Here is a 12942-nt window from a genome sequence, read left to right on the forward strand (position 1 = left end):
ACTTTAGTGTTCAATTATTCGAGAGCTATGTGGTAGAAAAATCTAAAAAATGTATATCGTCTTATATATTTTTAAAGAATACATTTACGAAATTTTATGAAATTCTTATCATTTTAAAATTCTTAATATTTTTAACATGGTTTAGCATGGCAACATTGTATCGTCGCGATCCACCCTCCTTAATTTCACGAAAGCTTATTGCTTTCTTGAATCTCTTCACGATCATTGGCACTATTGAGTTTCTCTTGTTCTACTTTGTTTTTAATTTTATTCCCTTTCTCTCTTTTCACTTTTTTTCCTTGAATAAATTATTCATTTTGATGCTATGTGAACATTATATTATTTATTAACTATAAGCCCAAGAGAAAAAAGACTGATTTGCTAGTCGACAAAATTGGAAGAGCTTTGGAAAAATATTGAATAAATGCGATGTCAATCGAGCCACGTGTTATGACCGTTCGAAAATCGCAATGATAATTGATCGTTTTTAAGGTGGTGCGTACGCAAATGTACGAAACATATACGTAGTCGGTCCATATTTCGCGGTGACGTTCAAATTCCTTTGACGGCATGATGAACGGATCGCTGCGACGTGCGCGAGTGCGAATGTATGGATGACGCGAAAAGTTAACGGAGCTCAGACAAAGTCATCGCAGTTTCGATATGTTTATGAGGTGCTAAAATGACTTCCGGATATTTTGGCGGCAGCGTTAAGAAAATGTGAAAGTGAATGACGCGAAAGATCGGCACGGGACTCGATACTTTCTGGTGTCTCCGTGCGTCAAATCATTGTTTTCATGGCCACAGTAGGCTGACTGACACATTGGACGAGATTGCCGAGACAAGTATCTGCATTTGAAAGTCCATTTTAAACTCTTCTTTTTTTTATTAAAGAATGCCCATGCGAATACAATATCGCGAGTTATTGCTAAAAACATATGAAAAAAATTCCAATATCTTGAAAATATAATTTTTCTTGGTATCAATAATTTGCATTTAGTTCCACTTTCTTTCAGCATCGAAAAATATTGAAATTCAGGAACTTTATTGATGGATGAATAATTTATTGGATATAAACATTTCTGGCAACAGAATTATCATTCTACGAAGTTCGTTCAGCGAAATTTCGTAAAAAAAAACTGCCTCATATTTGCGAACATTAGAGTGTAGGGGTGGGAGTGAAAAGTTCGAATGACAAAATAGCGAACTTTTCACCCCCACCCGAATGTAGTGCTTCAAAAAAACGGAAAATTTGTAGTCAATTAACTAACCTCTGGAAAAGGATTTATCGATCGTAAGTGGAATTTAATCTGCGAGTGAACAAAATGATTTGCAATATTGAATTTTATTTTTGTTTGTTTGAAAAAAAAGTTCGAATGGATTCGAACTTTCAATTCAATTGTTACGTTCCATGTAGTTTTTCGCCAAATTTTTTTTTTTTCTCAAGACTAAAATAGAATTCCAATATTCCCGCTGCTTTTGAATGAATTTAATCGTATCTGTCCAACTTGAAAAATATCAAAGAACATCCTTTATTCTCTGACATGGCATTATTTCTTTCTTCTTTTCATTTCTCTTTCTTTCCCGTCAAAATGCTTCGAACTCCATTCACTCGATCGGAGCCGAATCTTTGATGGCAGAAGACACAAAAATACGAGCTTAACGTCTCAACGATGAAAGAGACAGAGAAAATGGAAGATGGTGAATACAGAGAGCAGAGATCCTTTTTGAGAAGACGAAAAGACAGATTAAAGAGGAACAACAGCATGTAAATTCAGTACGAACCTTCAGAGACGCCATGTCGGACACGGATCGATGTGTCTGAATGGTTTCCAACTGGTCCAAGCACCAGTCAAGTTCTTCCATCGTTTCGACCGCAAGCTTCATGTAGGGCTCCTCTGGAAATATTGAATGAAGGAAATCGTTTTATTTTTCTTTTCATGGATATCCACGGAAATTTAACGACAGAATTTTCAGAAACCACGTTATTTGAAGCTGAAACGTGAACTATTAAAAAAGTTCTGTTTATTTTTAATTTAAAAAAAATCTTTTTGTTAACTTTGAAAGAAAAATTTTATAATTGCACTCGATATGATCGATCTGCTTTTAAAGTGAAAAAAGAAAAAAAAATTGCCGCTTCTTCTGGGCAGTTTCATGACGAATTATCCGAATTCGTTTCTACGTTTAACATTCAGTTTTAATGAGCAAACATTTTTATCAATTATTTCATTCATTGTTTAGAAAGTTTTTATATGTGTCGCTGTTTCCCATGCACCCGAATGAAAGACGATCAACAATATTCTTGGATTGAGCTGGAACTAATCGTGGCGTCTATACGAAAAATATAAACTAAAAAGAAAAGGCAAGAAAAACAATTTGGATGGAATTACCTCCTTGCGCCAACATTCGCGGTTGTGGCGTGCTGCTCCCCTGGGCACCGCTGCTCCTCCGCGATCTGAAAATTGCATTTTTTCATTGAAAATTTACAACAATTTGTTCGGGAGAAGCAGATGAAAGTGTATTCAATTGAGGGTGTCAGAAAAGATGAAAATACAAAAAATCTCATAATTTTCTCAATTTTTACGAAGAACTAAGAGCAATTAATTTTCAAAACAGTGTAAATTTTTGCCAGTTACTTACTTATTCGTCGGAACATTTGTGAGCGACAGGAAATTGTTTCTAACCGAGCGTAGAGAGGCAAGTATTTGCGCGAACGGTGTAACGATGAGATCCTCTCCATGGCTGTAAACAAATAAGTAATCGGTCAATGAATTGGTCCATCGAGCCACGTTGTTGGAATATATATATTTTTTTAAATTTTTACAATTGGGAAAGAATAACCGAGTGTATTCTCTTTCGATATAAAAAATGTTAATTTGCAAAGCTCTAGTGTCGTGCATAATTCCCAGCTTGCGATATGCCGTTGAAGATCTTTTTCCAGTGAGTACTGATCAAGAATAAACTCGTACAATCGATATGGATTGACAAGTTTTTCGTGTGAAATACATTTGAGATAAAATCACGTTGATCGCAAATATACACTCAGTCGAAACGTCGTTTCAATGGGAATTGTTTTATGCTGATGAAAATACAATGCGATATGACGGATTTGTGAGCACCATTATGACGTAAAATCAATCAATTTATTATTCGACCATGTCAAGACTAAATTGGAGAATCAGGTCGATTGCACTATGGAAATTTCTCATTAAAATTCTTCCTTATAATGGAACAATTATAGCACCTCGGAGGCGTGGAGGGGTTCGGAATGGCTGGATTCTCAAGAAACCGTTTATCGTGGATAAATCGCAGCGTTTGCTAACCCATCTTGCCCACAGGCAGAGTAATCAAACTCGAATCAGTTTTCCGAGCTTCAAGCTCATTAGAACGGCCCCATTAAGAAATGCCCTGTAAGTAAAGTAAACACTCCTTTACCTACGTCCACGTAAATGAACATATCGATCCCTGGTTGTTTCAGGTCAAACGTATAACAACAGATAGACTCGTTTATTTTTTTTGTTTACTATATTTTTTTTAACTCGCTACGAATCTTTATTGAATGCACACGAAATATGAGTATGCAAATACAGGTTGAATGTTTTCCTGGAATATTCAATGCAGTAATAACTCATAGCACGATGGGACAGTAGAAAGAAAAATATTGAACGTGCAACGTTAAGGTACTATTCCCTTTGCATGGCCGTATTTTTTGGTAACGCAAATTGGGGCACTCGAAATTTGGACTGATCCTAACCTCTTAGAAGTCGCGGTTATATAGGAAAAGCTTCTGCTTCTTCCATTTTTCCAACTTCTATCATTGATATATCTTTCAAGCATTCGGTACCCCTTTATTTTCATCGTCGCCATGAATTCCTTACATTTTTTTCTATCCGTGAGACAGTTTGTATCAGGAATTTAGAATTCTTTAGTATGGGAATTATTGAATAGAAATGTGGGTTTGATGGAATCTCCATAAGCTTCCGTATAAATTTTACGATTTTTGAAGTTTTAATTCTTTATTAAATGTTCGATAACCTGACCTGAAATTTTGCCAATCTATTCGCATGCACTTTTACTTTACTGTCATTTAAAATCAGTTGTTTGTAGAATATTCGGGTTCGTAAAAGGAATACCTTAAATAAATTGTGGAAAATTGTAAATTATTGTTAACCTTACGCCCATCGAATCATTCGCAACATTTTTAAATAAGGTCGAATATTTTTATAGAATGCAGGCCACAGCTAAGGCTTTTTCATCTATGGAATAAATGTAATAGAATTTGGTTCCACAATTTTACGAGTTTATTTGAAAAAAAAAAACGTAGTGTTGGAATCGATGTGGTGACGTTTCATATGATCTTTGCATCTACATATTTATAAGTTTTTGATAAATTCTCGAGAAGGATGAGAATATACAGATTTATAATCTGGATTATCTTGCAAATTAGATGATTCGATGACGTGATTGCGTCGCGAGTAACCAATTAAGCCGTTTGAGCCAATTAGCGTTTGAGTCCCGATACTCTTCGTTACAGGAAATGGAAATTGCATTTCAGTGCGCAGATACGTCTCGAGCATCTACTAAGGAATTTGCTAAACATCTACGAACGCGTGGGCGTCTTGTTATTTCTTGGTTCGCATCGATTGCATCCCAGATAACGATTCAGCCAAATTCACTGGCATTCTCAATTAATATGTTCCTTTCGGTAAATTTGCTTTGAGCCGAATTATCTTGCTATATATGGCTTATTATACGGGGATCAAAATTCAATTTACGCTACGCGTTATAACTCGGTGAATACGAAAAAAGAGTTGAAGAAATATATAAAATCGGCTCTAATGTCTAAAACAAATTCATCGGTCACCAATTGGTTTTAAGTTTATCAATTTTCTTATTTTTAGAAATTCGTTGTCAAAGTTTCATAATCATATAAATGTAATATATTGGCAAACAACGTGACAAGTTGTTTGGGTTTGTTTAGATTGAACGAAATCAGGAATTGAAGTACAAATAACTAAAATAAATTGCCTTCATTTTCTCTATATGTGTTCAGTCGACTCAAATATCACTAGCATATTAAGGGGATTCATGCAAATCTAATGGAAATCGAAAATTCCGACTTTAAGAGTTGATGCTAGCGTGCATCGATTCCCGGAATTATTAGAGGATCTACCGCTTAGTTGTCGAAAAAAGAATGAGCAAAAATCACATTTTTTGAAGGGTTATACATAGGCCCATGTGACAGGCACACTTGCTGTGCGACTATTTGGATTTAATGAAATAGCATCCTCTCAACTTTAAAGAGCCAAAAACGAGAATGAGAAAATAGAATGTTTTTAGATATCAATGATGTCTTGAGAAAGCCTTTTTACCGGCGAAAATGACTTGAGAATGGAAAAAGAAAAACTCTTATTTGAGGTTAACGAGTAATATCGACACGAACAGGGAAAGGTTTAACAACACCAGCTGGTTTAAAATATAATAGAAAATGGCTGTTTTGCTTGACGGTTTTACTACGAAAGTATTTTAACCGCTATCATTATTAAAAATTTATCAATCTCAACAAATAAGTAACACATCATTTTAATAATTGCGAGAAGAAATTTTATTCGTTTTTTTGATCAGCAAAAAAGCGAAAAAGTTCAGTTGCTTTTTTGAATAACAAGTAACGCATGATCTTTCTTAACTGTTTTTCAAGTACTCAAAAAAAAGTAGGTACACGAATGCAGCAGAACGATACGCCGCTATGTCGAAATTATTTCGAGCATCAGTTATTATTAGTTCTCAAGTGGCAGCGCAAGATTCTCAGGATCTAGGAAACCGTCGGATGCTTTTTATACGTACGATAAGATAGGCAATCGTTTAATCTAAGAATACCGTCTCTGGAAGAAACACTTTCGAGTACGTACGTGAGAGTCTTGCAATAAATTCAGCTGGATACAGAAGAACAACCTGTCAGGGCATGCATTCGAATAGAATAAGAAAATCGGAACGCCTGAATTTCTGGGCTGTCTACTGTGCTTATATACACGTTGCAAAGTTTGGAATCTAGTGAGAATGTTTTCATACAGTTTGTAGGTATATTTATGTAGAGAAAACGAATGGTTTCCTATCTCAGTAGCAGCTCCTCTTAAAGCTCCCCTTTTCTCTATTTCTCTGCCTTCGTGTTTGTTGTTTATTCCTGTGACGCGGGAAGTTCCTTTCTATTTTTCTTTTATTTTTTATTTAATATCGATGTTTCTAGGATATATTTTTGTGGCGATATTGCATCGTCATTTCTCCAAATTGCTCCATCACTCTTTCTTCATTGTTGTTTATAACTACAACTGTCTATAAGACAACTCATTAATTTTCGTGTGCAGTTATTTCAACTTTGGATCCTGAATTGTAAAGTAGCCCGAATTATTGTTCACTCCAACTGGGCGTTTATTTATTTGCAAAAAAAATTGCACCTCTATAATTCTTCGTTTTTTTTCATCGATTCTACGATACGGTTGACTAGCAACATGTAATGAGCAGAAACCGTATAACCTTTCATTTTTTATTCTCCACTTTGTTTCTTTTGTATTTGTATTTCAATATTGCTTAAGTACCCCACCGGACATGTAGGGAAAAAATAACTCATCGATAATTCAATCTTCCTCCCTCTCTTTTCTTTCTGGTTTCTCAGACCGAAAGTTTATTTGTCATGGTTTCCGGTTTGCTCTGTACTCTCGTGCCTTCGAACTCTTGCGGTATGTGGCTTTTTGTGTTTTATTTCTCGTTGCTGCTCCGGTCTATTTAGTCTGGAACGTTTCAGTGGACCTTTCGAATCTTTCGGTTGAACGGTATACCTCAAATTGGTAGTGCCCTGAAACGTTCGTACTTTGTATTGTATGAAGTCGTGGGAAGTTTCGGAACGTTGAGGACATGAAAGCCCCGAAGAAAAATGGAAAAAAGAATCTTTTTCTGAGAACTCAACATTTTTAGTACCGCGTGCAACCATGTCGATCCCAAGTTCCCCTCCATCAAGTATTTTTCTCTTTCATTCATATTTAAATGCATGCTTCATCTTACTGCAGTATTGACAAGGAGCCTTCTGCCAATGCCCTATTTTTCTGGCCTCCAATACTTTTGGCATTTTTGTTCTTCAGAAAATATCAACGATTCCATGTTGATCGATGGCGCTTCATATCCGGATAACGAAAGGCAGCATACTATTTTGAAATATCGTATTATTTAATTCGTCATTCACGAGTGGATCAACCTGAGTTTATTATGATTTTTCTTTCCCAGTCTAGTTGAGAAAGAAGCTAAAACTGCAAAATAAGTTTTCTCCTTTTTTTCCTCCTCCTCTCACTGGTCCTGCAAAAAAGAGCGACACGCCTTATTCGGCAATAGTATCCGGGAAATTGGTTTCTTCGGACTATGACTCATCGAATAAGTCGGATATCGTTCACTTCTTTCTTCTCCCCAATATCCCAAAGCTCTCGAACACCCTGACAGAAACGGTCACATAAAGCGATGTAACGAACGGCATCAAATGAATTTCAGAGCTTGCGGATTTAGTTGGTGGCTCTTGAATTTTCATGCTATGGAATTGGGTTTTGCTTTGTCGTAAAAATTCCCGAGCAACTGAAGTTTCCATTACTTTGAAAAAGATAAAAACTTTACATTACAGTGAAACATGATCGAGAGCTGTCGACTGCTGGAGCTCATATGGAATGTCAAATTTATGAATATTTTCCGCTGACTGATAATCCGGCCGCACATGCAAAGCTGATATTTCAGAATAAAAAGATCGTGCCTCTGAAAAATATTTCTATGCGCACGGTATCGAGGACACGATCGTACTTTTATGGATTAAACCCAAACAATTTTTTGCAGGCTCGAAGACTAGAAAACCAGCATTGGAATGAGGCGTTTCATATTCCACATGCATTCGACCTAATACTTGTATCATGTTTCCCAAAATATACAAGCCCCGAAAGGAAAAAATTCTTATTAGCTCCACCGTGAAGCATTCAATATTCTTTTGTTATAATATCGTAGCGAAGCAGTAAACAATTTTTTGTTATTCTGTTGCGTCAATAATCGGAGACCAATTTTTTTTTCGTGTCCCCAATAACTGTCAAATATTTGGAATTTTTTTTCTCAATACCAAAAGATTACCAGCGAAGCTATAATCTGACTTTATTTTGCTGAAAATAAATATGGTCCTGTTTCGATAAATGTGAAAAAATCTAAAGTCTACATACGTGGGCGGTCCGCAGGTGGGCGTAAACCCGCACGTATTCCGATAACACACTGCTCGACCGTAAATTTAAAAAAATTCCATGACCTCTTTCGCGTTTGTTCTATGCTAGCTGCAATATTATGCTTTATTTTTTCCGTTTATAAAATGCGCCGAAAAACACGCACGTGAAAATGTTCACCGCATCGGTTCAGCGAGCAGTTCCCATTTTATTTCTGTTTGCTGCAAGAAGCTCCAAAAAATATCGTGAAAAAACATGCCACGATTTTTCCGACTACACGTGCGACCTTTCCATAGAATTACGGCGGGTTATATAAAATTCAATAGAGGAGCTGTTTGAGCATACTTTGCACTTGTTAATCGAAATATTTCTAGGTCATTTCATTGTTTATTTTAATAATCGCTTGATTTATTCAGCCAATGATTTTAATTTGATATTCATCGGTACGAAATTGCGAAATTCTATATTTTTAGCGAGCTTGAAAAAAAACGTTTCTAAAAAGAACGTTGCTACATCACTTCAACGTCCTGTAAATATAGAATTTCGGGTTTTTATAGGAATCATGTACAATTTAGTATTTCTTACATCAAAAAATGTTTTCGTACTTCTGAAATGTCCTTTAAACTATACCGAAAGTTCGCTACGCTGAGTTATTTCCGCCTGTCTTAAAAAAATTCCCGAAAACAATAGATTTTTTTGACTTTCTAAAGCAGCACTCCCCTCAAGAAAGGTTGGTAATGCTCTAGAACGAGGGGCGCGAGAAAAAGAGAAAATCAATTGAGCAATAGGATGTAATGACTGAAATCGATCAATTTGCGAGGAGATGGTAATAGGAGTGTTATTGGAAATTCGTCGAACAGGCGGAGGGTGTCGAGTAGCCTGTGGTTGTTACAATGGCGCGGATCTTGTCTCTGTTGCTCTCTGTATACTCTGTCGCTTCCGCTGTCACTGCCTGGTCGTCCATCCATCTCTCCCTCTCTCGTCTCTTCCATGTAGATACATTTACCGCAATACACACCCAGAGGAACATTGGAACGAGCTGGATAGTGATTGACATTTCAAATAATGGAAAAGCAACAGTTATCGGCATACCCTTAAGACTGAACATTTGAAGTAATTTAATCTAGCGACTGACATTCACTGTCAGGATTACGAAGGCTATAACTGTTCGGTTAATCTTTCGGCATCCGGGTTTCCCTCGAGCAGATACATTGCTGTTTCTACTTTGAAACAGTGGATGGGACTTCAGGGTAAAATCATGCCAAAGGGTGCGCGATGACAAAGAGGGAAGAACGAGAGAGGGGAGTACACAACGCAGATTATTAGAGTAGTCCATAGCGAAGCGGCAGGATCGTTAACGAAGCTTTTGTCACGAATTCCATCTCTGGTGTGGTACGTGAAGAGAAACATCGAGAATATTACCGAGGGCATACGAATTCCGGACTGTCGAATCGGGTTTCACTTCATTCTCGAGCTTCAAATTTGCCGAATGGGGAACTATTAGGCGATTCTATGTTTCAATTTACTTTTTCTGGGGATAACGAACGACGACCTTCGAATTATGGGGCATTCAGATTCGACAGGGCCAATATTTCTGTACCGTTCCAACCATTTGGCTCATCACATTTACTTTTACACGGAGAGAATTAAACGGTAATATTTGGCGTTTATTTCACTGCAAAATTTACCGGATGTATTTTACTGTGGGGAGAAGTTAACGAAAAATATTTGTCCCAGTAACGGACTGTAAAATTTTCAATATTTTGCGGAATTTTCAGTTTTATAATAGTGAATATTGCAGATGGTAAAATTTATGGTGCGTATACCAAAATGTAGAAAAAGCTTAGTGAATTTTACGGTGCATCACGGCAAAATGTCTTTGCCCTAACGTAGGTAACGCTCACTCATTTCCGAATTTCATAGCACACTGAAACAGTGATTTTCACACTTCAACAAAGGGATATGGCGACTATGCAGTCCCCGGTACCATGTCCCCTGTATAGTCGCATCCTAGCATAAACATTCGTACGAAAGTTTTTACAGTGCAGCGCGGTAAAATTCACCGTGACGTCAAAACTTACTGAATACTCCAGTAAAAGTTCTTACTTTGAACAATGAATATTAAATATTTTTAATAGAAAAATTCAATTTCTTTCCCATAATGAATTGCAATAATTTTTCAAATTTAATTCTCTCCGAACGAAATATTTTCTCTTTCCAAAGAATCCTCGCGGAGCTCATCAACTTTTTTCTCCGATCCAACAAGATATCTACCATTTGAAATCTCAAGAATGCAGCTCGATTGCACCGAAAAAAGTTTAAAACAAAAAAACGCTCAGGGCCGAATAGTCCTCGAACTACAGTACACAGAAGTCAGCTTATACATCAGATACGTCGGTTGACGATGCACGAAACGACCGTGATTGTTCGAGATCAACCAATCGTCTCGAGCACTCGGCCATTTCCCTGGCTCGTTTCCGTCATGGACGTGTTACGTAATACGTGAAACTGTATAGTGCACCGACGAATTTCGCTCTGAATGTTGATAAATGGTGACGAACGAGAGGATACTTCGTATCGTATGGAAACTGGACATATTCACCTCCGAAATTTATCGGCTCCCACACAAATCTGTCAACACTGATTCATCCGTCGGCCATTTATGTTGCTACGGTATACGGAAAATTAGATGCACGCAATCGTGCGCTAAATTCGCGAAAATTGATATATCCTGTGCTTTTAATTCATCGTCGTATGATATACACTGAGACAAAAAAGTCATTGGAACAACGAAATGTGGCATTAGAAGGGGCATTAGGTTTTAGATCAAACTGCAGATTGAACTCTCCGAAAACATTGCAGTTAAGGTAGATCATACCCGCAGGATCGTATTTTATGGGTGTCTAAATTGGATCGATTTTTACTCCCTAATTAAAGATATAATCACTCTAAATTAATATTCGAGTTATCAATTCGAAATTGTAAATACATTTTTTCAACTTATCTTTTGGCGAATGAAATTACAAGCCATTAATTAATCGGGGATCCATGACTGACTGAACCCGAAATTTCATTCGCCTCTGGCGAAAATACTATAGTCTTTTGCGTAAAAAATCGCTTTAAAGAGCGCAAAGGGAAAACACAAAGGATCAAGAAAAAAGTGTTAATAAAAAGACAGAAGGCTGTGACAGGGATGGGCCAAGCTAAGAAGAAAGGAAATGCCGAAATAAGCAAATGTGAGGTTATAAGAGTGCTCGTTACCAATTTCGTTCAATCTTTAACGTAATATATATTTATTACTAGTGAGACAATCGTCTCGAATTTTTCCCCAGACCTTCATTATATACTTCATTGCTATTGTGTACTTTTTCGTAAACTTCGTAAAAAGCGTTCATTCCTTATATATGGAAAGGTGAACGAATTTTTACGCATGGTCCTTATAACCCTGCGTATTATTTTTCATATTTAAACACGTTTATCTAAATAAACGATAAGATGAACCCTTTAAAATTTGATATGCGTGTCAGTCGACTACCCATTTAAACTCTGTGTACATTTAAAGACTTGCTTAAGAAAATCGTTTCGTGCATGAATAACCTTAAATGAAGAAGCTCTTCCAATAACATTAATTGCTATTGAATTAACAATTTGTTTTTCTCAGTGTATAAAATGCGTAATCAAATTGTATTTTGTGACTTGTTAAAAAGATTTTTAAATGTCAAATTTTGAGTCGAAGGGTTTTACGATTGCTCCTCATCATCTTCGTGTATTACTTCGTGTATTTTCTCATTCGGTATACTGTGCGATTTGTTTGTACTTGAATTTCTAAAGATATTTTCAAATTTGTTGTGCCTGATTGAAATATTTTATTCAATACGCTTTTATTTGTCATGAAATTGTCTCATGCCACCAATGGGAAAGTTTCATATTCAAAAAAAAAAAATTTTTTTCTTTTTATTTGTGATCGATGAAAATGAGTGCAGTAATCGAACAGAAAAAATAAAATAGAACTTTGAAATTTCTCATTTCGAATCGTTGTGTATAAGATAATGATGAAAGGATGAATTGTTAAACCCACGAATCTTATCGCTCTGACGATTCATTTCACGCATAGATAAGCAGAAGAAGTGGATTGATTGAATTTACGATCGATGTGTTGAAGATGAATGGAGAAAGTGGTACCTTCACTGAAGTTTCGAAAAGAATTTTCTTATTGCGTCCCGTGATCGTAGGCGTTTCATTTGATTTGACATTTGCTTAAGTCGTTCCGTTTGACGTTGACTTTTGAGTGGTTTTTCTTGTACAACGAGACGAAAATTCATTGTGCTCTGAAATCGTTCACCTTTGAAAGGATCTTAATTTGAAGCCTTCAATTTTATTCATTTTCATTAGAATTTAGTGATATTATGTGAAAATAACTTTGAGAAACGTTATTAAAAGTTTCGTGTCCTTCGATATGGAAATCATAGAAAAAAAATAAATGAATTTGATAACGGGGGTACGAGCTCGATAAGCAAACCATCAGTGATTTAACTGAGGAAGAAAATATTTAAACTGCAAAGTAGCTACAAACGTTTTTCGCATTAATTGCAAAGTACGACACCTGCGTGTTGAATCGAATATTTATCGACAGCGATTGAAGAATCGTAGCTGCAGTACCGTGACGCGAAATTAGTGGACCGACTGTTTACCGAAAGACCAACACGGA

The 12942-nt window shown here is 36.4% G+C and overlaps 1 protein-coding gene across 19 annotated transcripts in view; it reads right to left on the bottom strand.

Moving 5' to 3' along the window:
• Positions 1 to 12942, bottom strand: part of dnc (phosphodiesterase dunce) — a 423146-nt gene that overhangs the window by 46406 nt on the left and 363798 nt on the right. For all 19 annotated transcript variants that reach the window (XM_043424758.1, XM_043424775.1, XM_043424768.1 and 16 more), the window contains 3 exons: positions 2641 to 2742; positions 2391 to 2455; positions 1786 to 1898 (listed from right to left, as the gene is read on the bottom strand). In XM_043424758.1, coding sequence (XP_043280693.1) covers positions 1786 to 1898; positions 2391 to 2455; positions 2641 to 2742 — 280 coding nt within the window. The remainder of the gene's footprint in view (positions 1 to 1785; positions 1899 to 2390; positions 2456 to 2640; positions 2743 to 12942) is intronic.

The sequence above is a fragment of the Venturia canescens genome, chromosome 1 (assembly GCF_019457755.1).
Source record: "Venturia canescens isolate UGA chromosome 1, ASM1945775v1, whole genome shotgun sequence".
In the NCBI taxonomy this organism is placed as follows: domain Eukaryota; kingdom Metazoa; phylum Arthropoda; class Insecta; order Hymenoptera; family Ichneumonidae; genus Venturia; species Venturia canescens.